General features: G+C 32.2%; 4 protein-coding genes across 7 annotated transcripts; 3 read left to right on the top strand and 1 right to left on the bottom strand.

Annotated features, from left to right (window-relative positions):
* The first annotated feature begins 544 nt into the window (after window positions 1–544).
* On the top strand, window positions 545–9016 carry LOC124843248 (nudix hydrolase 3-like). Its single transcript, XM_088092352.1, has 22 exons — window positions 545–610; window positions 1757–1804; window positions 1898–2053; window positions 2166–2243; window positions 2355–2442; window positions 2639–2748; window positions 3109–3190; window positions 3583–3669; window positions 3903–4009; window positions 4456–4627; window positions 4706–4944; window positions 5052–5133; window positions 5627–5692; window positions 5856–5933; window positions 6027–6122; window positions 6734–6840; window positions 6954–7122; window positions 7351–7434; window positions 7637–7731; window positions 7823–7913; window positions 8295–8441; window positions 8726–9016. The coding sequence occupies exons 2-22, from the start codon at window positions 1764–1766 to the stop codon at window positions 8777–8779; spliced, it is 2229 nt and encodes a 742-aa protein (XP_087948478.1). The 5' UTR covers window positions 545–610; window positions 1757–1763; the 3' UTR covers window positions 8780–9016.
* Window positions 9017–11139: 2123 nt separating this feature from the next.
* Window positions 11140–18473, top strand: EMB2761 (threonyl-tRNA synthetase, putative / threonine-tRNA ligase). 4 transcript variants are annotated; one of them, XR_015780228.1, is made up of 9 exons: window positions 11140–11453; window positions 11673–11819; window positions 11936–12083; window positions 14600–14853; window positions 14936–15313; window positions 15555–15863; window positions 16518–16718; window positions 17182–17342; window positions 17921–18061. XR_015780228.1 is itself a non-coding variant. In XM_047319964.2 (8 exons), exons 1-8 carry the CDS (start codon window positions 11193–11195, stop codon window positions 18176–18178), a joined length of 1956 nt encoding a protein of 651 aa, XP_047175920.2. In that variant the 5' UTR covers window positions 11144–11192; the 3' UTR covers window positions 18179–18473. The 4 variants fall into 4 exon arrangements, 3 of the variants coding, with proteins under 3 accessions (XP_047175920.2, XP_047175923.2, XP_087948909.1); XM_047319964.2 differs by lacking the exon at window positions 17182–17342 and having other exon boundaries at window positions 11144–11453; window positions 17921–18473; XM_047319967.2 differs by lacking the exons at window positions 11140–11453; window positions 17182–17342 and adding an exon at window positions 14408–14510 and having other exon boundaries at window positions 11686–11819; window positions 11898–12083; window positions 17921–18473.
* Window positions 18474–20361: 1888 nt separating this feature from the next.
* On the top strand, window positions 20362–23178 carry TLP8 (tubby like protein 8). The gene is made up of 9 exons (XM_047319954.2): window positions 20362–20903; window positions 21002–21116; window positions 21295–21471; window positions 21597–21652; window positions 21741–21837; window positions 21976–22065; window positions 22140–22232; window positions 22348–22415; window positions 22525–23178. The coding sequence occupies exons 1-9, from the start codon at window positions 20566–20568 to the stop codon at window positions 22598–22600; spliced, it is 1110 nt and encodes a 369-aa protein (XP_047175910.2). The 5' UTR covers window positions 20362–20565; the 3' UTR covers window positions 22601–23178.
* Window positions 23179–23204: 26 nt separating this feature from the next.
* On the bottom strand, window positions 23205–26512 carry LOC124843265 (AP2-like ethylene-responsive transcription factor At1g16060). Its single transcript, XM_047319969.2, has 8 exons — window positions 26270–26512; window positions 26107–26189; window positions 25980–25988; window positions 25813–25901; window positions 25641–25714; window positions 25523–25573; window positions 24859–24935; window positions 23205–23643 (listed from the first exon to the last, which is right to left on the bottom strand). The coding sequence occupies exons 1-8, from the start codon at window positions 26395–26397 to the stop codon at window positions 23240–23242; spliced, it is 915 nt and encodes a 304-aa protein (XP_047175925.1). The 5' UTR covers window positions 26398–26512; the 3' UTR covers window positions 23205–23239.
* Between the last annotated feature and the right edge of the window lie 401 nt (window positions 26513–26913).

Genomic DNA, 26913 nt, shown 5'->3' with positions numbered 1-26913 from the left:
TAAACATAAAAATATCATATTATACCTTTCACTAGTGTAGAAAGGACTTTAGACATCAGTTTTTTTTTTGGCTTTTTGACGTTCGATCTGCACCCAACGTCTTTGTGGATGACGTTAGTCAGACGTCCGTTGTGTCAGGCCAGACGTCTATATAGACGTCCGTTGTGTCAGATCTCGACGTCTATTTACGTTGGAGTTTTTGTGAACGGACGTCTATTGAATGACGTTAAAGGCCAATTCTAAAAAAAAAAAAAAGTTTTATATATGTTGAAGGAATCAAGTCGCAAATTGCATTAACATAAGGTTAAAAATATAAGTTAAGAAGGAGAGTGTGATTGATATTGGTGCCAACTATATGAAAAGGATTTATGAATGCATTGAGTGTGTATTATCTCCTGCAGATGATGCAGAGAAAAAGACATGGCAGTACTACATATCATTGAGATTGTGTCTTCCATTATTGGCATTGCCAACTCAATCACTCGTGTCCATTATAACAATGTTATTTTATTCATTCTCAACCATTATAAAACCCTCACTCATTTTCTCTTTTCCCATACTCTCTCTGCTTCCCTTATTATAATATATACCACTTCAGCTACCAGCTCAGGTCACTCAATCTCTCAACTCTCTTACATCTTTATCAAACACTTTCAAATATTTACTTATTTCCATTTTCAACTATTATTGTAATTTTCTTAGTTTTGAAATATCAATGTGGATGCTGTTATCATAATCAAGACCACATTTTCATTTTTTTAAATGTATATATAATGTATAAACCCAACAAGAAATTTGTTAATCCTTACCTAATTATTCTATTTATAATTAATTACCTTGTATTTCGTAAACATAAATTATTCCCTCACAAATTTGATAGATTATTTAGCTATGGTTTACTCGTAATATGTCATTACAGCAGCACGATAATTAAAAATGTAAGTTTTACATTTGACAAGTGTATGATGTTTTTCTTTGTAATTAGCAATTCTAAGTGAGGAGTGATGAAATAATGAGATATATATCCCTTGCTTATTTTATTTTATTTCCTCGTGTAATGGTTAGGGATCAGAAATTCGTGATTGTTTTATATAAATAGCTCAAACTTATTAAGTTACTAGTTGGAATCCAAAATAAATTATTCATATTTTATTTAGTAAAATTTGGTAAAATAGTTTCTAAATTAGTAGAGAAATGTAAAATGACATATTTTATAGATTTTTTTCTTCTTCTCAAAATAACTTTAGATAATTGTAATTTTATATTATTAAGTTTTAGAACAAGAAGACAACGATAGAGATATTTTTAGGCAAGAAAGTGAAAAATATGTTAACTCTAATGTTGAGAAGAAAGAAAGAAAATATGAAATTGTATTATTAAATTATTAGAAGATATAAAAAGCAATAAACTAACAACAATAAGATATAAGCTTGTTAAGAATATAACAAGTTGGAAGATAGTAAAATAAATCAGTCGATCAAACATTCTTAATTTAATTAAATAAACGTGCATATTAGTTAAATGAGATATGAATTAACCTAATGTTGCATTAAACACTCGAGTTTGCTTTTTGTTGTAGGAAATTTTTTTGTTAGAGCGAAGTCATTTTCATTTGATATTAATATGAAAAAAAGTACACTTATAATTTTGAAGTTAATTTTTTAGTATCAGATTCGAATCACTTAATATGTTTAATATGTTTTTTATTATTAAGAATTAAAAAAATGTGAATTGAAAAGAATATTATATGTATCAGGAACGGAATGGGTGGAGGCGAGGTTGAAGTTGATGTTGGGAGTAAGAGGTATGGTAAAAAATCTAAGATTAAGCAAGTAGTCGATTCCATAGAATTTATGATGCAGTTTTAAGTATAATGGGTTTGCGTTGATTGTGATAGTGGGAATAATGCTGTTGATCGTGGTGTTCATGTCTGGATATTCGCTGAAACCACACAAGAATTGCTTATCAAGCAAAGTCACAATCGGCCTGGGTTGTGGGATCTCACCGCTTCTGCTCCCATTCCGCATTCTCATTCATCGCTTGTTACTGCTCGGTAAATATGTTTAATCATTCATTCATTCCATTATAATTAAGTTTGAGCATTTTACTTCAACATCATCTTGGTATTGAAGTGCGCTGTTGTATATGTATGATTGAATTTTCAGAAAGGAGCTGAAGAAACAGCTGGGTTTAACCCTTCCCAAGGATGCATTTGAGTTGGTATATGTTTTCAATGAGGATGGGTGAGTAGATCAAATTTCAACACTTGCTTAACTTTGTGCTGTTTTTTATCGAATAACGCAGTTCCTTAATTTAGTCATCTGTTGAAAATTTGGTAATAACTTTACATACAGTGATGAAAAAAACACGAAGAAGGAATCTATCGACGTTTATCTGGTTACAACTATTGATCCAATACCTTTGGAGGCCTTCACTCTTCAGGTGAACATGTATAAGATGTTATTGTCTGATTCCTTTTGTCACAGTTTTTTCTCTTTAATAACCTAATAAACATGTGCTTAACCTACCATAATCCAACATCATTTCTATGTATCCCACACATCTGCTATTTAGTGCTTTGGAGGATTTGTTATACATTCTGTTTATCTATGTGAGGAAATGTTTTTTGTTGTGCCAGGAAAAGCAAGTGTCTGCTGTAAAATATCTCTCTTATGATGAGTATAAAGGGCTTTTAGCCAAGCAAGATTCTCGACAACATGCTCAACTCTTTGATATAATTGAAAATAGGTATGTTAACATGATATATACTGATGCAAAAATTGAAGGAGTCATACATATGATACAAAAATCTAAGGCGAACCGAGATTTGTTCTAAGACGAAGTTGCATACCCTAGATATGCAGCAGCCAGTGACCATCCATCTTAATCAAAATGAAGGTTTCTGCCTAAAAGACAGAGTGTATATTGAATTTGTTCCAAATTAATGTTGCAGAGAGTTCCTTTAAACTCAAATTGCCTACATTTATACGCCTATTTAATATTCTACATAGGGAAACAAATATATATATATATATATATATATATATATATATATATATATATATGTATGTATATATATAATTCATTTTGTGGTATATTTTTTTGAAGGTACAAAGAGAATACCGAAGCTCGCAGTTCAACTTTGCAAAAGCAACTAAGTCGTTATGCTCCTATTTCCCTTAATGCAGAGGTTAATTGTCTTCGTTATTTATTTATTTGTTATATTATACACTGACAATTATCCATCAATTTCTTAGCTTATGTTTCTTTTTTCTCTCCATTTTCTTTTCGTTAATTTGCACAACATATATATTTAATATTTAAAGCATGACAGTTATGACTTATAATCATCCTTTTGCAAAGCACAGTGTTCTCTTCAATGGTATTCCAAAACTGGTATTCTACCATTCGTTTGTTACATTGAAAGTGGGAGATGAAGGGAAAAGAGTAAACTTGTAACGTAATGGATGAATATTGAAATTTGTTTTGCTCTCTTAATATTAAAACTTGTTTTGGTTTTATTTTTAGTTATAGTTGAGATCATGAAATAACATAACATGACTTTTATTTTTGTTTTGCCAGTTAGCGGGGCTTACAGATTCAGATAAGGAAGCTCTTGTTTTTGTTGTCAAGGCTGCAGCTGTTATCGATGAAATTTTTTATTTGCAGGTTCTAATTTATGGCATATATATTATGGTTGTGTGTGCAATGATCATTGTTCATATACCTTGTGCTTGTTGATTTTAATTTAATAATATGTGCAATAATTTATTTATATACCTTGTGTGTTGAATTTGTTTTTCTTTACTGAATTCAACTTCATCCATATATTGTAGAACTAATATTATGGATATGTTCACACTAATCTAATTATTGAAATTTGACTATTTATTTTCTACCAGTCTTGGTACAGTAATCCATCACTTAGAGATTGGCTGAAGGAACATGCTGATGAATCAGAGTTGAATAAGTTGAAATGGTCCTATTATTTGATTAACAAGAGCCCGTGGTAAGTCATTGAATTTATTCTTTTAGCTGACTAGTGTGATTATTTGGCAAAAACAGTTCAAAAGTAGTTCAATTTCTTACTTTTTCTATGACATAATGATGTAGAAAAGTAGGATTGATTCCTTGTAGACCTCTTTGGTGCCAACAAGTTTCATGACTTATAAAGATGTTATGAACGTCTGATAGGTTAACATCTATAATGACATTGTGTAAATATTCGCACACCATTGGACCTCTTCTCGGTGGAGACAACACAAGATAGGCAGCCATTAATTCTAGCTTATTCTGTGCTTCACATTGCCTATAAATAGTAGCTTGTGTACCATAATAGGAGTTTGTCAAAGAAACCCTTAAAGACTTCATCATGAGGACCATGAATTGTTGATTGAGTTCATTTGAGTACAATTAAACTTCTCTTATGCTAATGGATGAATTCGTTGTTGACAGGTCTAGTCTTGATGACGGAACTGCGTTTTTGACGACTGCAGATTCAGAAATAAGGTTACTTTCTAATGCAACTAAACCTGTTAAAGGATGGAAAGGTCTAGAATATAGAGCAGCATTTCCGTTGCCAAAACCTCTTGGTGCGAATTTCTACCCTGCGGATATGGACAAAACGGTAAATGCTAAGCAAATGATGCCAAAATGAAATTATACTTCTGTAAATATGAGAAATAATAAGCTTTATTTCTTGTAGGAGTTCGAGACATGGAAGGAGAATCTAGAGAAGGATCAACAAAAGGAGGCAACAGGCTTTTTTAGTGTTATTAAAAGACACAGTGAACTGCTTTTAGCTTCTGAGACCTCCGACTCGAATAACAAAGAAAGTTATGATCATGATCTATATATTGTGCCTTACTCAGCAGAATATAAGTCTCTTCTCACGAAAGCTGCTGATTTATTGCATAAAGCTGCAGATATTACCCAAACACCAAGGTCTCATGCCTGCTATTCATCCTCTTCTAAAATCCATTATTGGTAAACTCAATGCTAAACATGGCTTACTTATAAATATTTGTTAACTTTCTTGTTTTCATTTGCAGTCTGAAGAGGCTGCTACATAGCAAGGCTGACGCTTTCCTTTCAAATGATTATTATGAGTCAGATATGGCTTGGATGGATTTGGTTAGTCACATTCATTACTTTTATGTTACAATCATTTCAATTACTTAGGTTGATTAACTATATATCCGATTAAGTAATAATTCCGTGTTCTAACCACTTAATTATCAATGCTAATTATGATTTACTTAAGCTGAAGGTTAAAATTCATTACTAATTAATGTAATATGGTAAGAAGAGCATTACGTACTATTGTAACATTTGTATAAATTATATTGTTGAATTCTCTTGAATAATGTTTTGTTAATAAACCAAACTTTATTATCAGAGTACTTGGTGTACAATAATCGGGTTATGTAACTGAAACCGAAGTGCTCTGATAAAGTTCTAAAAATGTTCACAGTGATGTTTGAAATCCTCGTTAATTACTTCTGTCCCATGTATACGGTTACTTCAAATCTAGTACACTACATTGTTATTCTTGATAAAAAAACATTCGGTTTTCTGACAAATTTTGAATCATATAAGTATCTTTCACCTTTCATTTTTTGTGCAGAACTCTAAATTGGAGGTCACAATTGGTCCATATGAAACGTACGAGGATAAACTTTTCGGATATAAGGTCATATTTAATCTACAAGTGATTTTTAATAATTTTGAACTTCCCTTTCATTTGATTTTTTTATATGTTTCCACGAAACCCACTCACCCTTAGTATTATCCAACAAAATAAGGAATTGATGGTTTTTCTCAACGTGTGTTGACTTATCATTTATTTTCTCCAGGCTTCCTTTGAAGCATTTGTTGGAATCAGGGATGATATAGCTACGAGTCAGCTGAAACTCTTTGGCGATAATCTGCAGGTGCTTTTCGTTAAATATATTAATTTTAATACAGATGGTGTGTGTATTCTAAACTTTGCGTTACTAACATTTTAATTCAACTTGATATTGAAGCTTTTGGAGCAAAATCTTCCTCTCGATGATGTCTACAAATCCAAAGATGTGAATGCAGCACCTATTCGTGTTATTCAACTGATCTATAATGCAGGGGTAAAGATTGTCAATATTTAAATTTTGAATATTCTGATTTTTCTCATCATAAAAACAAAATGGTTTCCTTTAATTATTTTATTGCTATTATAAATTATAAATTTGAACTAATTATAAAATATCAAAATATAGCATACTTTAAATTAATGAAATTGCAAAACTCTACTGTGTAAGCATTTTTTAAAAGCAAAAAATAGAAAGTTAATTAAGAATATACTTAAATAAGTTTCTACCTAAATTAATCCTGAACCTTCTAGAGAAAATTTAAGAATTAAAAAAAAATTCATCCTTTTCATAAATTAAAAGTAACTTAGTTGAAATTAAAAAAAAAAATTGAAAACCTATACAAAATAATTTCTACGAATGAACTCAAACTTAAATTAATTACGAAAATTTGTTGAACTAAGTCCAACTTAAAAAAATAAATATAGTACACCACAAGACATAGAAATGGTAAACAATAAAATTCAAAATCTAGCTTAAGCAGTAATTATTTCAAACGCACACGAATCTTATATGGTTTTTGAAATTTACTACATGTTTTCATCGGTAATATTATACTTATAGTTGCACAACATTAAGATGAAAGTTTTACATCACTATTGTTTCAGGATGTCAAGGGACCACAAATTGTTGCCTTCAATCTACCAAACGATGAACGTATAGTAAAAGATCGAGGAACAGCAATGGTGATGCTTAAGAATGTTTCAGAGGCGAAGTAAAATTTCTAATTTTTGTTCACGTTAAAACTTGCAGATCTTCATTTGTTTTTTCTTCATATTTTTATGAATGAGCAGTTAATGTTGGCAAACACATGGAAATTCTGAACAGGTTCGAGCGTATTCTTCAACCAATAGCAGAGCACTGCGTGGCAAAGGAGCTACAAGAATTTGTAGATTTTGAATCATATTTTACCCATACAATTTGCCATGAATGCGTCCACGGGATTGGACCTCATTCTATAACACTCCCAAATGGTCAGAAGAGTACTGTGCGATTGGTGAGTTTAATTAATTATATGCCATTTCTAAGTGACAAATTTCATTAATAGTTTTGGAAACTTTTACGGTAAAATTATATATGATGGTGGAATTAGTGCAGACAATTAACTTCATTTTTATTTTTTTCTGCATAAAATTACAAGTGTCGATATATACTAGTAGGGATCATTCTTAGATGGCATAGTATGAATGTAGCATTCATGACAATATCTTATCTCTCCGTATAGGAATTGCAAGAATATCATTCAGCTATGGAGGAAGCAAAAGCTGATATAGTTGGTCTCTGGGCATTGAGGTTCCTAATCTCTAAGGTTAGTTATTAAATATACCATTTTTCTCTTTTGACAGAAAAAGAAAAAGATTACAGAAAGGTTAGGGAATTCAGAATTGGAAAGTTTAGATCCTTATAGTAAAACCAAAAATTAATATGCTTGGTAATTACTGTAAACTTGAAAACAGGCTGTGATTGATACAGTGATTAATGTGGGGTGTCATGTATTTTATGGTGATCAGGGTTTGCTTTCTGAAAGTTTATTGAAGTCCATGTACGTTTCTTTTCTGGCTGGGTGCTTTCGGTCAGTTCGTTTTGGTTTAGAGGAAGCTCATGGGTAATTAAGTTATATGCAAAATGCTTGCTCTCTCTACTATTTTTTGGTTACTTATTTTTCTGAGCCAATTCCATTTCATGCATATTGTCAGAAAAGGACAAGCATTGATATTCAACTGGTTATATGAGAAAGGAGCCTTTTTCCCACACTCTCAAGACACAGTTTCTGTTGACTTTTCCAAGGTATTGTTGCTCCAAAACCTTATTACATCATCATCTATACTTCTCTTTTTCCTTGGATTCTTCTATTAACAAGACATTACATTTTATATATATATATATATATATATATATATATATATATATATATATATATATATATATATATATGCATAATGAGACCTCAACTTTCTTTATCAAAAACCTTAAAACAAAGAATGAATGGATCTTTATCTTTTTATTTATTTATATTCAATATGAAATTTAGACTCATCCTTAAAATTCTAACCATATGTTTAATTGAAAAAGTCATTTCCTAAATTACATCCATTTTAGTAAAATAAACCTATAATCTTGACAAAATAATTTTACATATAATAATTAATTATGTATTTGTTGTTCAAGACTGAAAGTGCAGTTGAAAGCTTGAGTAGGGAAATACTGACCACACAAGCCAAAGGTGATAAGGCGGCTGCTGGTTCGCTTCTCCAAAAATATGGTGTCATTTCAGAGCCACTCAAACTTGCTCTCCAAAAGTTGGAGAACGTTCAGGTACTACTTTATGCCGAACTTTTCATAATGGTTGGTGTAAAAGTATTTTACACACGCAATTAATGAAGAAAAATCATTATAAAGATCACTTTTAAAGTGGTTGTGACAAAAATAATGTGATTTTATAACATAGTTTATGTATAAAAAACATAAGAATATATAGTTAACAAGTAACTATTTATATTTTAGAACAAGCTTATCATGGTGAGAGATTGATATACCTCGTATTTCGGATTAAAAAGGATTGTAAAAATTTATAAGTGTTGTTTTTATGATCGAAACAGGTACCAGTTGACATAGCTCCAAACTTTCCCGTTGCCAAGAAAATATTGCAGTGAAGATTGGAGAATGAAGATGCAAAGAAGTATATGCTTGTCGTAATTATCTGTGTTACCTCTTTTGATTCGATGAAATAATGGAGCTATCTCCTCTCTTTTCTATTCATAAAATAATGTACTTTTATATTTTGTTTCTGTATGTTTGTTGATGCTTTGAAATGGACAACAATAGAATAAATGTGCCATTTGTCTGTTATGGATAAGAATTTATATTTATTCTAAAATGTTATTATCTTATTTATATTTTGTCAGTTAATATATAATTTTAGAATAAAAATTATAAAAATTAAATGTATAACTTTTGAAAGGGTATTATTTATTTTATTTTGTGCGTGAAAGAAAAATCTTATTTTGATATTTATGTAATTATATTTTTTTATATTTGACATTAAAGAAAAATATATATTTTTTAATATTAAATATTTAATAATATCATATTTTTTATACTGTGATTTTAATTTTTTATTAATTTAGTTAATATTTGAAACTATAAAGAATTTGACATAGGTACAAATACATGTATGTTTCGGTTGCGAGGTCGAGTCACTTTAAACACCTTCATAATTTGTTCTTTGACGTCTTTCGGTCACGCTCTCCGGTTTTCTCTTTCGCTATCCCGTCCGGGGATGTACGTGTTAAAGATGCTCTGATGCTTAAGTAAGTATATAGTTCGTTTGGTAACTTTAGATCAGTAATAAATGCGCAGTAAATATCCATCACCTTCCTCTTACCTTTGACCTATATTTACAGTTTTCGCCATGGACTGAGATTAGTGAGATCTTAATCACGACCCAATTTCGGCCCAATGACTTTAATCGCTACTTACCTTAATCTTTGTATCAATGACTATAGGATCTCTACGGCCGTTCATCCTTGACCGTCTGGTCAGATTAGTCATACAGTAGTTCTATGGTTGTCCGACTAGATTAGTCACATGATAATTCTATGGTCGTCCAGCCCATATGGTACAATGTATATTTTTCTCTTGTAAGTATGAAGATTGGTACAATGTATATTTGTTCTTTTGTAAGTATGAAGATGAGAAAAAAAAACATACATAGGATTGTAGAGTCATCCCTACATCCAATTCTTTCAAAACTCATACATAAAAATTTCCCATTTTCCTAAAATATATAACAAAAATGATTGAATTTAAAAAGAAACAGATAAATTTGTAACAACTTAACCAAAGAGAGATGGAAATTTTGAATTAAGTAAGACTTATTTGAAGTAATTAAAATGATGAAGACTATGGTACAATATTTCCAATGTATATCATGTGAAAAGTCACAAAATAATTAATAATTTGTTTCCATTATATCTCTGTTTATTTACTTTTATTTGAAAAATAGTGTGACATAAAAAGTTTTTAAAATGCTTCTTGAAAGGTTTCCCTCTCTAATAACAATTCCAAATGAGGTTTATATATATTATGTATAGCGAAAATATATAAATTACATGTATTTGCATTTATATTATATTAAAAAATATGTGATTTTATTATTTTTATGAGTAATAATTTAAAAAAGAAATATTATATGTACATAATCTTGTAAAGTTAATATTAAAAAATTATGTAGTTGTTACTAAAAGAAATTAATATTTTAAAATATAAAAAAGTTATTTAACCATTCATTTTATTAAATAAATTAATACATTATTTTTTATTTATTATATATTACATACTATAGGTGTGATGTAATAAAAGGGAAAAGAAAAATAAAAATAAAAGTGAGATGTAAGAAAGCAAATTTATGATATAATCCTTGTACCAACTTTTACACTTTGTTTACTTGAATGAATTTGGAAAAGAATGATTGAATGAATTTGAGAGAATTTGAAGATAAATTTTTTGTTGTTTATTTGAGTGAATTTGGAAGTAAGTGAGAGTGAATATGTAAGTAAATTTTTTTAATCTGTCACATCAATCAAATCTTACCCTAATTTTTACAAATTTTACTTTCAAATTTACTCTCACTTATTTCTAAATCCATTTAAATAAATAACAAAAAATTTAGTCTCAAATTCATTCAATCACCTCCCCTAAATTCATTCAAATGAGCATTGACAGAGTTTACATTAGGTCAAAATGTTATAATTAATAATCATTGTGTGATTATTTTTACTTAATAAGATTATTGTCTCAACGTATCAGTATTTAATTGAAATTTTGTCAACGTGTCCATATTTCTAAGAGTTTAATTATTATTGTGTGAATATTTAAAATTAAATTATCTATAAAATAAATAATCTAAATTTCACTTAATAACAGTGTTAATACTATCTATATTTTCTACTAGACCAGCATGTTTATTTTAATAATAAAATATTAATTTTGGTTATTATGTGGACAGAAATGGGATGAAGTGAGCTATTTTCATCATCGTCTTCTCTGCTCTTCAGTTCACTCAAAATGGCTACCTTAGCGGTAGCAACAACCTATTCACTTTCTTCTTCTTCTATCGCTCCCCTTAAAGCGCGATGCCGTTTTGGTTTTCGTTTTGGTTCCTTTCTTTCTTCCCACACAAAGCTAAAATGCTCCTCAATCGCCACCACAACCACAGTCGCTGTCGCCACCGACCCTACGGTTTCGGTCAACCCCAACTCCAACCCTAATCGGGTTATTCTGCCTTCTAACGAATCATCCGATAGTCTTCTCAGAATCCGCCACACGGTAATGGGAAAGCCAATTCTGTGGTTACTGGGTCTTTTTGTATTCTTTCACTTTCAAGTTATTATTCAACAAGCTGCAGCCTATGTAGACAATTTCATATGCAACAAACTTATAATAACAAAATAATATCAGAGGAATATCTAGAATTTGAAATTATTGTTTTAATTGTTGTCCTATTATCATGGAGATGATATGTTTGTTGTTAACGTTCCTGTACAGTGTGCACATGTGATGGCAATGGCTGTTCAAAAGCTATACCCCGATGCAAAAGTCACAATTGGGCCTTGGATAGAAAATGGGTTTTATTACGACTTCGATATGGAGCCTTTGACCGATAAAGATTTGAAGAGAATCAAGAAAGAGATGGTAGGCAGAGTCAGTCCATTAAATCTTTATGTTTTGGGATCTTGCATTTTTCTTTTCATGCTTTGCAACTCTGCACAGAACTGCTGAAGGGGAACGCAAATGTTTGTCATATGTAGGATCGGATTATTGGAAGAAATTTACCTCTTCTAAGAGAAGAAGTCTCAAGAGACGAAGCTCAGAGAAGAATATCGGCATTGAATGAACCATACAAATTGGAGATTTTGGAAAACATTAAGGAGGATACCATCACCATATATCATATTGGTAGTGTTCTTGCTCTTTTCTGTTTTTTCAATTCCCTCTTGATGAAACTTGGAGTAAAAGGGTGAGAGAAGATAGACTTTAGCGGTGAAAAAATGGTGACCACGGGCACTTAATTCATGAATGTTATGCTCTATGCATGTTTATGCTACACATTCGAGTGAAAAAATAGATAAAAATTGGTGTGTGGACGGACAGGATAACTTCATGATAACTAGACTTTGTGTGTGTATGTGTGTCTATTTGTACTTGTCATTCGAGTGGAGCATAAATTATTATACTTTGAAACTCTCCCTCTTCTTTTGGTGTGTATGTATTAATCTTGCCCAAATTGTTTATGATGTAATCTGCCCTTATTAAAAAGAATAAGTTAACAGATCCATACATCACATATGGTCTTTAGTATTAAACTCTAAGGAAGAGAGAAACATTGAGTTGAAACTGTGTGTTTTTTATTAAACACAAATGGTTTATTCATATTGAGAAAAAATTACCGATACAATAAATAGAAAATATTTGATATTCCCTAATAACAAAGATATGATATGAGAATAATTAAAAACATTCCTAATAATACATATATGTTTGATATTCTTGATTATGAAGGATCAATTAACTATTTCTATAATCATTACACTCCCACTCAAGCTAGAGTGGATGAGTTGTATATGCCTATCTTGTTGCAAATATAATCAATCCTCGGTCCTTAAAGATTTTGGTGAATATGTAGCTAATTGTTCATTAGAGTTGACAAATCTAGCGGTGATGTCTAGAAACTTCAATTTTTGTTTTATGAATGGCATTACATCTTAATATGTTTGGTTCTCTCATGAAAGACTATGTTAGAGGCAATGTATAATGTTGCCTAGTTGTCACGTACAAGGTGCATTTGGAAAGTTTCTTCAAATTTATGTTATTTAAGGAGTTCTTTTAGCCATATGAGCTCACAAGTGACTAATACCATCTCCCTGTTTTATGCTTTTGCATTTGATCTTGCTACAACATGTTTTTCTTAATTTCTCACGATATTAAATTACCTCCAATTACCTTGAAGTGTAGTGTCTATCGCTTGGTGACCCTACCCAGTTAGCATTAGAACACTTAACAATTTGAGTATTTCCCGTACCTTCATAAATGAGGTTCTTTTTGGGAGTTTTCGTAATATACTTTAGGATCTGCTCAACTGCATCCCAATGATCTTGACAAGGAGAATTTAAAATTTGACTTACTATGTTCACTATAATGGCAATGTCAAAACTAGTCATATTGAGGTTCTTTAGCTTACTAACTAACCTTTTGTATCTCCAGGGATCAAAACATGATTCTCCATGGTTAAGTACAATTTTGACACTTGGATCCATTAGTGTGTCCATATCATCCCTGCTTCTTCCAATATGTTGAGAGCATATTTTCTTTGAGATATGGCCAAACCATCCTTGGATTGCACCACTTCTATACCTAGGAAATACCTTACGTGTCCATAATCTTTTATTTAGATCTTTTTAGCAATACATTGTTTTAGTTGTGCGATGCCCTCCTTAGGGAGAACAATGTTGTACACATATGCATTCTTAGGGAGAATGATATGGCATGATTTCTTGATTACATATTAGGACCTGCATAATCGACATATCACATTAAATGAAATCCGTAATCAACAAATTTAGGAGATTGCTCCATATAGATAATTATGATGACGATGCAGAAATGCATTTTTGATGTCAACTTGAAACAAAGTTCAGTGGAGAGTACCTACAATGGAAAAGGGAAGTCAAATATATGTCATTTTGGTAACAAGAGAGAAAGTATTAGTATTATTTCGGTCATATATTAGTGTGTTGTTGCAGGTGGGAGAAATATCCTCTTCTACATATATAATCTATATATTTTTTACTATATAGAATCAACTCCTTATTTATTTATTATAATAGGTAGAATTATGTCCTTGCTGAGATGGAAATGAAGTGAGAATAGGTCTCATTATGTGTACAACAAAATTTGTTAGACGTATTATTCCTGTAGCCATTACCAATCTCATAATCACCCACACTGGTGTCACTAGTGATTTGAGCCATAACACAATACTTTGATTCTCTGCTTGATCCTGCCACTGCATTTTATTAAATACCCATATTATAATATGGCAAGAATATGTTTCATATTATTTGCTTAAAGTTGGTAATTGTGCAATGTTTCTGTTTACCCTTAATCAATAAGAGAGTTAATTTTCTTAGCTTTCTCTAAACTACATGAACACTAAGCCTAAGTACTTAGAGCGCTGAACTTCTTCTGCATCTTTAACATGATCAATTAACATGCTTCAGCAGAATGAAAATGGACAGTGTAATGTGTTTGATATTGCAACTGTGAAGATGGAAGTGTAAAGTAGAATAGCAATGACGTGGCAAGGATGTGCACAGAGTGCTGCAGGTTTCAAATTGCATTAAAAAAGAAGTTTTTGCCTCGGGTGTATCATCTGCCTATTTTCTCTTTCATCATATATTATTTTTCTCTTATAGGCGACGAATGGTGGGACCTTTGTGCTGGACCTCATGTTGACTCTACTGGAAATATCAATAAGAAAGCAGTTGAACTTGAGTCTATTGCTGGAGCATACTGGAGAGGAGATGAAAGAAAACCAATGCTTCAAAGGATATATGGTACTGCATGGGAGAATGAAGAGCAGTTAAAAGCTTACCTTACTTTCAAAGAGGAAGCTAAGCGTCGAGATCACAGGCGCATAGGGCAAGATCTTGATTTGTTTTCTATACAGGTACAAGAAAGGGTGCTGCTGTGTTCAGGTTTCCTTTCATTATTCTTATTTCAGGGTAAATAACTTTGCTATATTCATGCAGGATGATGCTGGTGGGGGTTTAGTTTTCTGGCACCCGAAGGGAGCTATTGTCAGACACATAATTGAAGATTTCTGGAAAAAAATTCACTTGAAGTGTGGCTATGATCTGCTGTACACACCACATGTGGCAAAAGCTGATCTTTGGAAGATCAGTGGCCATTTAGACTTCTACAAAGAAAATATGTATGATCAGATGGACGTTGAAGATGAGCTTTATCAGCTCCGACCAATGAATTGTCCTTATCATATTTTGGTGTACAAAAGCAAACTTCATTCCTATCGCGATTTCCCTATTAGGGTGGCAGAATTGGGAACTGTTTATAGATATGAACTGTCTGGAAGTTTACATGGCCTTTTCCGTGTCAGAGGTTTCACACAGGTTTGCATAAAATTTGTTCTTAACATCAACTTCTACGTCGTAGACTGTCAGCCTTGGTTCATTGGTGTGGTTGCACACTTTGAACTGTCCTGAAGAGTGACAATTGCAAAAGATGAAGCCACCCTTTTTTATTTTCCTCTAAAGTATTCAAGAAATTGCTACCTTGGATTTCTAATTTTTTTTTCGCACATTGCATGTTGATATAATGGTTTTTGTTTGACTTCAATTTCCTTCTCTACAGGATGACGCACATATATTTTGCTTAGATGACCAGATTAAAGATGAGATCAGAGGGGTCCTAGATCTTACTGAACAAATATTGTTGCAGTTTGGTTTTGACAAGTACGAAGTAAATTTATCTACAAGGCCTGAAAAGGCTGTGGGAGATGATGATATATGGGAGAAAGCTACCACTGCTTTGGAAGATGCTTTGGATGATAAAGGTTGGAGTTATCAAATTGATGATGGAGGAGGTGCCTTTTACGGGCCAAAGATTGATATCAAGATTGAGGATGCTCTTGGTCGGAAGTGGCAGTGCTCAACCATACAGGCAATTTTCTTGACCTCATAAATTTTTCAATATAAAAGGCACATATTTGCCTTTGCCCAATAGCTTAATGTTTTAGGAGATTTTGTCTTAAACAGATGACTTTTCCTGTTTTGGGAAGTCTTCTTTTTAGCCTTTTTTTACTAGTTCTGGATGAACTTATGAAAGCTTAGAAAACTCATATAAACTACTTTTGGGTTCCGGCTCATGAAAATAAGCTGTTATAATAAAAGCTAGAAACAGCTTAGTGATTACTGTTGCAATTATAGTTATAGTAAAGTTATTTACTTAGTTATCAAAATTTGTTGTCTATCCAAATGGGGCCATATATTAGAGTTTATGTAACCAATTTGTCAGGAATATTCTGCACTTCCCCGCCCATTTAAACTAGGTACATTTGGTCTCTGCATTTTCCATGCTTTTAAGCCCAAAGAATTTTCCATGAATTGGGGAAGTTGCAGGTATAAAATAAACTATTCACATACCTGCATGGGTTACCTTATCCTTTCTCTTATATATCTCAACTCATCAAGGGGTGCAAACTTGTGGCTCTATGGTTTATTTCTTGAATATTGGTTGCCTTGTCTTGAATGGATCAATTTGCAGGGAACTATTTTGCTCTTGGCTTGACTTAAAGTTCATTTTAACTTAAAACAGGTTGATTTCAATCTACCACAGCGTTTTGACATCACATATGTTGACTCAAATACTGAGAAAAGAAGGCCTATCATGATCCATAGAGCAGTGCTTGGATCATTGGAAAGATTCTTTGGTGTTCTCATTGAGCATTATGCTGGTGATTTTCCATTATGGCTTTCTCCAATACAAGCTCGAGTTTTACCTGTTACTGATGCCCAGGTAACATAAAGTTTGACTATTAAGAAATCTTTGGTCTATTCTACGTACTGATCATATTTTATTGCAGTATGTACATTATACGCATTATTAGCATGTATCTTTATCTTTTAGAAGCTTTCTTAGATTTCAGGATTTCACAGACAAGTTGAGAATTCTCGATATTAATTTACCAACTTCAGAGGGAGTTTTGTAAATAGAGGATTATTAGGACAAAAATATCTTCCATATTTGCTTAGAAATTGAGTATCTTCCTATTAATTTTGCACATTTTTATTTCCTTATTTTAGAGAGTTTGGTTGTTACAAATAGAGGTGATGAGAGTGTAGTTTGTGTGATTGGTATCAATAAAATAATTATTTATTTTCTTATATAGTTCAAGTAAAATTTGAGTAATTTACATACTAAGACCTCCTGAGGCTTTCTCGAGTTACATTGACACTTTAATTTTTTAAAAACATTACAGTTACACCGTGATAAGGGAGGCCATTGAAATGGTGAAAAAAAGTAGGGGGTGTCATTGTAATTTATGGCATTTTTGCTAAACGTCCAGCAGAGCTATTCAAGAAGAGCAATTTGAGGGTGGAATGAGGAGGCTCAAAGGTTATTGCATTGCAGACCCTTGTGGTAATAATGAAGAACTTACCATAGTTAGTGACTCCTAATTTTAAATTACGATTTGAGGTGGAGATCGATTATGTAGGAAGACAATTGGCACATAAAGTTATGTATTTATGAATAGGAAAATACAAAGAGATGGACGTAAACACATTATATCTAACAAGAAGTAAAGAAAGACTGATCAAAAGGCTTTAAAGTACTAGTTAGAGAAGTGTGTTCTTGATGGGGGGACTACATAAAATAGGTTCCTAAATTACTAGAGTACTATTTTTAGATACAAAACAATTCTGTTTTGCATTTTCTTTGTAATTGTTTTTTGTTTATTGCAAGTCAGTTGTCGATGGGTGTATGTATGGATTGTGTTTGAGTTTTTCTATCAATATTTTGTTCCTATCAGATTTACAATGAGACGCATTTGTTAGTTAATTTATAAGTATCTTCACTTTTGTTTATAGATACTGAAGTGTGTTTATGGGGCTATCAAGTTCCTAACAGGAGAGATTGTTTCTTTTCTAGATACGATAACAGACAATGATAAGTGAATTAATGGGGAATGTTTTTCTATATTATATCTTCTCATGCAGCTTGAATATTGCAATGGTGTAGCCAACAAACTGAAAATGTACGGAATCCGAGTTGAAGTTTGCCATGGAGAGCGCCTACCTAAACTCATAAGAAATGCAGAGAAGCAGAAAATTCCTTTGATGGCTGTTGTGGGTTCAAAGGAAGTTGAAACAGAAACAGTGACAGTTAGATCTAGGTTTGGTGGGGAGCTTGGGACTATGTCTGTTGATGACTTTATTAATAGAATAAAGTTGGCATCAGAAAACCCTATATCATAATGAGACTATTTTAATAGGAAAAAGATGGTCCTCTTATTGTTTATGTATGTGGAAAAGATCGGCAGTGATGAACATTTGCGACAACATACTTTGTATATCATTAGATAATTATTGAATCAGCAGGACCGTTTACATTGAAGAACAAAAGGCTCTGGCTTTTCGACTAGGGAATCTAGGTTTTGATACAACAACATATTCACATTTGTTGCATCCTTTTCGGATCACTTTTACTTGTAACCTTGAACTAATTTTTTTGTCAACTTTTGAATACAATTTACGATAAACCTGCTTACAAGTTGTTTTAGTGAGCCAGTTAAAGGAATCTAACAAAGAATTAGTTCAAATTTCAATAAATTAGATCTACAAATTAGTAGTCTTCAATTGGTATACATTTTACATGTAATTATTCTTGAGGAAATTCAAAAAATAGAATGAACCAAATAGGAATCACAAAAAATGAATTCGTCGTTATGTTATTGATTGAACTAGTTCAGATTTTCAACAAAAAATAAAAATTTCGGTGACTTGATAATATTTTTTTTAACTTGAATAAAAGATGGAATAATATGTAAATATTTATCTGTCTTTAAGTTCATACCTTTATTTTTTTTTAAATTACTAAAACATTTTCATAATTTATCAAATTTATATTAATTTGTCTCTTAATCTTTATTTTTGGAATTTATTTTTAAAACACATATTTATCATTTTTATTTATTCTATAATTATTTAACTTTTATGTAATTGTTATAGCTTAGTTTTATTTTTTTTCATATAATTCCAAATGGTGTTTATATATATTATTTATAGTGAAAACATGTGTAAGTATACATGTATTTATATTTTTATTATATTAGAATATATATATATATATATATATATATATATATATATATATAATTGTATTATTTGTATGAATAATTATTTAAAAGGTAAAACAAATATAATTTAAAACATATATGTATAATTTTATAAAATAGTATTAAAAAATTATGCAATCGCTATTTTAAAAAGATATTCAATTATTTTAAAATAAAAGTAATTAAATAAATTATCTTTTGTTAAAATGTTATAATTTTGATCAAATTTTTAAGATATATATTTTTAATTTATATAGTTTATTTAAAAATTTAGAAATTCTGAAACTCTGAAGTTATTAAACTTAATAATCCTGAAATTTGAAAACCCTAAACTCTAAAAGTAAAATCTTGAAATCTTAAAACTTTGAAATCTTGAAATCTTGAAATCATGTAGTTCTATAAACTCTAAAACACTAAAATCCTGAAACACCAAAATCCTAAAATTCTAAAACTCCGAAACACTGAAACTTTGAAACCTCAAAACTTTTTGAAACATTGAAATCCTGAAATTCTAAACCCTAAATCCTAAATGTAAAATTTGAAAACTCTGAAGTATTGAAACTCTGAAATTCTAAACTCTAAACCCTAAACATAAAACCCTGAAGCCCTCAAATCTTGAAATCTTGAAGCCCAGAAACCATGAAACCTTGAAACCCTGAAATCTCGAAATGTTGAAACCACGAAATCATGAATCTTTAAAATCCTAAAATATAAACTGTAAATGTAAAATCCTAAAACCCTTAAAACTTGAAACTCTGAAATCCTGAAACCTCGAAACCCCGAATCCTCAAAATCCTAAACCCTAAACATAAAACCCTAAAATCCTGAAACCTTGAAAACTTCAAACCCTAAATCTGTGAAAACTTAAAACCACAAAACCTCAAAACCTTGAAATACCGAAATCTTGAAACCCCAAAATCCTGAATCTTTGAAATCCTAAAATCTAAATCCTAAACATAAAACTCTGAAAATCTAAAAATCCTAAATTTTCAAAACTTTAAATCTTGAAAACTCTAAATCTTAAACCCTAACTGAACCTTCACATTTTGAAACCCTTAATAGACAATATATTATATAAAATTAAAAGAAAAGAAAATGAAGAATTTTTTAAAATCAAGAATCATAAATTTAAAATTAAAAACAAACAAGAGCAAAGTGTTTGAACATTTTTTTTTCGGAGCCACGGTCACAAACAAGAGTGGGTGGGAGTTTGAATATTGTTTTTTCTTTTTTCTGCAAATACAGAAAATTATGAAAGTTTGAATAGTAGAATAGTTACCGTTAGGCGTGAGTGGGTAGGAAAATAAAAAATGGGAAAAAAGTAGTGGGTTGCCCAAAGCTTGATTTTGAAATTCAAACATGGCGAAGGGACCCACTTGCAGAGAGTAAATTGAAATAAAAATCTAGTATTTACCCAATTCATTATCATGCGTACCTGTTAGATCCTCCCAGTGTTGTGTTCGAAGATTGCCATGGTTGTTTTGCCTGTTTCCTAATTTAAGCTGTCCAACAACAATTCCAGGAACGATGAAGAAGACGAACGCTTTGTCGGTCTCAACCACACGCACTTACAGTTCTCTCTACTTCAATCCTCTGAACCACCCCAGCCACTGCCGAAGCTCCAGCACTGACTGTGTCCGAAAATCTCAGTTTGAATTTGAAGATGAACACCCCGACAAGGAAAACCACAATGTCAATGTCAACAAGCCCAAGCCTTTCAGGTCTCTCTCCACTGACAGAATCTTGAAGCCCTCCTCGCTTGAATTCTGCATGCAGATGAACCACTTTCAAACCTCCCTCAACATCTGGGACTACTCTGATTCTGAGTCTGCTCCTGCTTCCTCCTGGTCCACACTGCCCAACAAGTCTCTCTCTCATAATCTCTCTTTCTCTCTCTCTCATCTTTTCTTTTCATTTTCCACTCTCATCTTCACCTTATTTAACTAGTTTCGACAATGTCCAGGTCCTTGATCTGTAGACCCTTGCCCTTAGATGTTGGAAGGTGCACATGTTTTATTCTCAAGGAGCAAACGCCACATGGACTGTCAGGGGGCACTTTCTTCTCTCTTTATACCAATGTAATTCAACTCAACTCAATTCAATTCGACTCTTCTGCTCATAATCATTTCTTTAGACTAATGAATAAGTATATTGTTATGTATGATTGTGTATGTGGTGGTAATGAATTAGTATATTGTTATGTATGGTCATTGCATTTTTTAGTTGCTGCTTCTCACTTGGGCAACACCATTATAGGAAGGCCAGGGACGGCAGAACAGGAAACTGGCCGTGGCCCACCACAAACGGCGGAATGGGAGGTCTTACTTCACCGTAGCTCAGAGTGTAAAAGGATTACTCTCCCGTTCTGATGATACTTTTCTTGGCACAGTAACAGCTAACCTCATAGGCTCAAAATACTACATTTGGGATCAGGTTCCTTTTTCTCTTTTAATTTACCTTTTGTCTATTTTCTAAACTCATGCTAGTGTTTGTCAGTAGTAGAAGATGTTTGCCGAATTAGTGTTAATTTCAACCATCATCCTCTGTTTGATTGTTAGGCGTATCGTCGTAATTCCGGCGGTAAACAACCAAAGCCACCTCTTGCTGTTGTGACGTAAGTCAGTATCTTTTTCATCTTTCTCCATCCCCCCACCAACTCTCATTATCCTCTGCCTAAGTTCAACACTTGGATGATCATGCAGCTATATACCCACCATAACAACGTGTACAGGAAGTCACAGAAGCATGAGAGCATATGTACCCAAGCATCAATGCATGCCACTCAAGAACACAAACCAGGTTAACTATGAATGTTCTATAATGTGTTAGGTTTGAATATTCCATCTTGGATTCACATCTAAATGCTATTATTTACAGTTGGATTAGGTTTCAATATTCAAGTTCCAATTTTGTAAAAATGGGGTTATTTTGGTACAGGTACAGCATATAAAGGGATTGCCAATGAATTGGGACGGAAAGCTGGACAAAGTCCATCAACTGTTCTCAAAGGCCCCACTTTACAACAAGGTAGGAGGAGCCTGAAAGGGTAGATTCTTTGTATCTACAATCAGACTTGCTTAATTTTTTCATTGGTTTTTCAGATTTCAAAACAATATGAGCTTGACTTCAGAGATAAAGGAAAGGCAGGACTCAAAATCCAAAGATCAGTTAAAAATTTCCAGCTAACTTTAGAGGTATGTTAAGAGTATTCGGACCTTCTGTTGGTGGTGAATCATATAATTAGAGCTAAATGCTGGGCATAGTGTGTGTGTTTTGTTCCCTAAATCATTTTTTTTGTACTGTGATCAGGAGAATGGGAGTCAGACGATACTGCAGCTGGGGAGGGCAGGAAAATCAAAATTCGTCATGGACTACAGGTATCACTGAAGCAATGCATAACTCAAAACCATTTTGTTATAATAACCTAAATTTTAGGATTGGTTTGACAGCAATTACATTTTCCTCTGCGCCTCTCCAACTCTGCAGGTACCCTTTGACAGGTTACCAGGCGTTTTGCATGTGTTTAGCTTCCATGGATGCAAAGCTCTGTTGCACAGTGTAATGGGGAATTTCTGTTACCAAACTTGGTTCAATCTCTGAACTGCTACGCAAACAAACACAAGTAGTTAACAGACCGTGTCAGATGGTGTCGTTTTCGAAGGAAATTGAATATTTTGCCGGATTTGTTGTGTATTTGGTGTCTCCAAGATTCAACTCGGAAGACAAAGATACCAAGTCATCAAATCTCCCAACAAAAGATTCCAATTTATAAATCGTTGTAGTCCCACTTTCAAGTGTTCTGAACATGCCTAACTTTGTCTCTGAAGCATTTATGATTTATGTAATCAAATGCTGAAAATCCTTGTCTCTGATGCTTGTTCACTTCTCTGCTTTCATGTGTTATTCTGAATTTGGCTAACTTTGTTTCACGTATAATCCAAACCAAGCAGTTGCCTGAGTTCAAAATTAACATGCTCTATGTTTTGAAAATCTTAAATTGAAGGTGAAAGGGAGAGGCTTACATTCCATTTAGTTTAACCATAATTAATAAGAATAAGAATGGATAGAAGAAGAAAGAGATGAAAAATAGCAATAGAAAAGAATGGGGAGGAGGAAGATAAATGTTTAAGTTAAAGAATGAATGTATGCATGCAATTATATAAGCAAAGGAACCAATAGAAATCGTTGTTGAAATTAATAATTAAGCATTAAGGTCACAATGAAAAATTGGTGAAGCAATGGAGGTCAAGTCGCCAAATATAATGTCATCAGTGTCTGTGTAGATTCCAGCTGAATCTTGAGTTTCAAACAAAGTTTGAATATCTTCGGGGAATGTGCGAGGAGGACGAGGAGGAAGGTTTGAGGTGGAGGGTGAAGAAGGTGGCGGCGGCGGCGGAGGGCCCAATGTTGAGGTGGCATTTCGAGATTCAGGTCCAGATGGTATTGGGCTTGGGCTGTCATCGTGGGCTTGAAGTTGAGGTTGAGATTGGTCTTTTGGACGTAGCCATTTCATATAACGACTGAGGTCAAAGTTGGTAACAGCATTAAGTCCACGGTATTCTATGGCCGCCATATCGTATGCCACTGCTGCTTCTTCTTCTGTACCTGCATTGCATAGAGTAAAAATTCAGATTATTTAATTAAAAAAAATATATTTCTATAATTTATTTATTGCAGTTAATATTTATTTATTTAATTGTTTGTTTTATAAGTTGTACTTAGCAGCTCCTTAAAAATGTTTGAAAGAAATAGACAATATTTAAGTAGCCTTAATGAGCAGTTGAGTTTGGTGATCTACTTCTTAACTACCTATATTCGATTGCACATTTCCATCATTTTCATTGTCTTGTTGATTTGACCTGTTGGGTCCCACGTTGGAGGAAGCCTGTCAAATGGATTCATGTACATTCGTGTCCTTCTTTAAGATTGTCTTCTTTGTTTGTCATGCATGTTTAGGGAAACACACACTATCATTAAAATGTTTTAAGAAAATATTTAGTAATAATTTAAAATGTCAACTGAAAGGAGTGCTTCCATTTCTTTAAAAGTAAATAAAACAAACTATGAATATAAAAGTATTATTAATAATTTGTATTAAATTATAGACGTCATATATTCTATAATTGATTTTTGAATTTTAAATATTCTTTAGCTTTTACTATTTGTACATACCTCGTTGTGTTATTACTAATAATTTCAATAATTTTCATAAACAGAATATCATTGCATGCAATCTTTATACACTCTTCCCGTTTTAAAGTATAGTTTTATTTAGCCTTTAAAAACATTTTGAACTCGTTGATATTTTCAATCAATCATACACTTAGAATATTTTCAACCAAATACTATTAATTTTTGTCCTTAATTTGTTCAATAAATTATATCATTAGTTTGATAAAACCATTTCTGTTTTTTATTCACGTGAAAAAAAAATTACAATTATTTTGGGATGGAAGAAAGGATATTTTATCTTTAAAAAATTAATTGTTGAGTACCAATGCATTCAATTAAAAAAATAATATATATATATATATATATTTCCTCTTTAAGAAACGACCATTTGTCTTATCTTTATTCGAAGCAAAAACTAAAAGAGTCCAATTTTGTCAACTCATGACAAAAAATAACAATGCTAGCAATGAGTAAGACAATAAATTCTAAACAAATATATGCATGTGGTTTATAATTTTGAACAATTTGTACTGATAAATAGTAATTATTAATATATTTTAGTTTATCAATTTCTTTATCAACTGAATTTACCCTAAAAGAAGGAGGAGAACCTTAATGATAGCAATGGAAGAATGCAAGGAAAATTACCGTATGTTCCAAGGTATAGATATTTATTGCCGAAGACTCTGCCAATTCGTGCTTCCCATCTTCCATTATGATGGTGTCTATAAATTGGTGACAACAAACATTTCAGACTAATTTTCAACTTATTATTCAAGATAATTTAAATAATTCCACGACATCTTTTCTACCTTTTATTTATTATATTTTGCTTATAAAAGAGTATGGGAAATATGTGTAAGTGAATAAAAAGATTAATTATTCGGGAAAAATGGGCACTGTGTGATCCATTCACTCCATTAATGATCATTATTAAGAACCGAACTTGTGGATGGAAAGAACGACAGAGGGATGAAAGAAGCTACACACATCCACACCAACGACCTATCCTACAGATAATGCTTTGCAGAATATTGGGTCCTTCGTTGCACCCATAACTTCTTTTATTCAACACAATATGACCCACAAAAATTCAATGTGTCTCCAATTCCTTTTACTTTTCTAAAAGGAAGTAAATCAAATATCGGTTGGAAGTTCCACGGCAATCAATCGGAGTATAAATGAGTGCAAATCTATTTTATAAATTGGTTTTGTAAGGTTAATTTAGATTTAATAAAGTATCAGAGCTATAATATATTCTAATTATATCGATTATTTATTGGTTATATTGTTCATTCTATCTAACTTATACCTTGCTACGCCTCTGAATTTTGAGACGCCCCGAGAGAAGCCGCTACTTTTTCTGCAAATCAAAAATTAATTCATGGTGGAACAGTAAGACTACACACAAATCAGTGATAAGGAAAAACCTTCTTAAGGATCCGATGTACTCTTCCTTAGATTGATCCTCCATCTCCTTAAGCTGTTCTTCATAATTTGATAGCTATATACGTAGAATGAACAGTGCATTTTTATCATAATATATATAATTATTAATGAAGCAACGAAAGTTCGTCTGAAGGATTCAACGAAAAGATTTACAGGGAAATTGAGGACGGTTTCCGGACCCCAATACTTCAATGCTGCCAAATCGTAAGCACGTGCCGCAGCATCTTCATCGTCGTATGCTCCTGCAACAAACAAATCACGCACTCGTTCATTATTCCAATGACTATTGGTGAAAATTATATATTTATTATATTACGTACCCAGATACACTGCAGTGCCGTTTCAATTTCCACCGCCGTCGATCCACCGTGAACCGAGAAGATCAAAATCAAGAATGAGAGATGAAATTGGTAATAATTTTACAGGAACGGAGAAAAATTAAAGAACCTTGTCTTCCTTTCTTGTTCTGCGATTGATTCCAGGAAGTTTTATCCCAGAGATGAGCCTCGAATCGACCTGTCCATCGATGCCTGAATGAATACACATTGAGTGATGATTTTTCAATCTTAGAAAATGGATTCGAAGATCGAAAAAGAATGAATGAATGGACCTGGTAACACCCCTGTAGGGTGAGGTTCGTGGCAAGGGAGTGTCTCTTGGAATGGTTTTGCGTGGGCGCTTCTTCTTGAGCATGGGAGAGTCGACGCAGAGGGTTTTGTGTGAGGTTTTGGCAGCCATTGAAGCTCATAAGAAGAGAAAAGCGAAGAGATTTAGCAAGAGAGTGACAAAGAACACTGATGTCATAAAATATGAAACAACTTTCGAAAGAAACAGTTGGAAGTTGAGGAGTCAGTGAGTCAGTGTTTATCATTACCACATTTATCATTATTTAATAATAATAACATTAATAATTTCGAAAATATAATAACCGGCCGGCCACAAATCAAAAACATTGTTTTATTACGTCGCCGTCTTTAGGCTGCCTCCGCTGTAAAGTAAATCCATTTCCTCGATTATATATTTTCAAACAAAAACTATATTATGTTTCATTTCACTGAATTATTATTAAGTTAAATGATTGATAAAATAAAAATGTATTATTCACTGATGTAAAAATTAAATTTTGAAAATATTTGATGAGGCAGATGTGGTGATTTGTATCTCCTAAGCAAATGGAGATTGGAAGTAAGTTAGAAAAAGAGGGAACATAAAGATGGAAAATGATACTTGAACAACCATTTTTGACAACATTTA

The sequence above is a fragment of the Vigna umbellata genome, chromosome 6 (assembly GCF_029865625.1).
Source record: "Vigna umbellata cultivar VRB3 chromosome 6, Vumbellata_1.0, whole genome shotgun sequence".
NCBI classification, from domain to species: domain Eukaryota; kingdom Viridiplantae; phylum Streptophyta; class Magnoliopsida; order Fabales; family Fabaceae; genus Vigna; species Vigna umbellata.
Note: the sequence above shows the minus strand (reverse complement) of the source record. Positions and strands in the feature narration are given on the sequence as shown.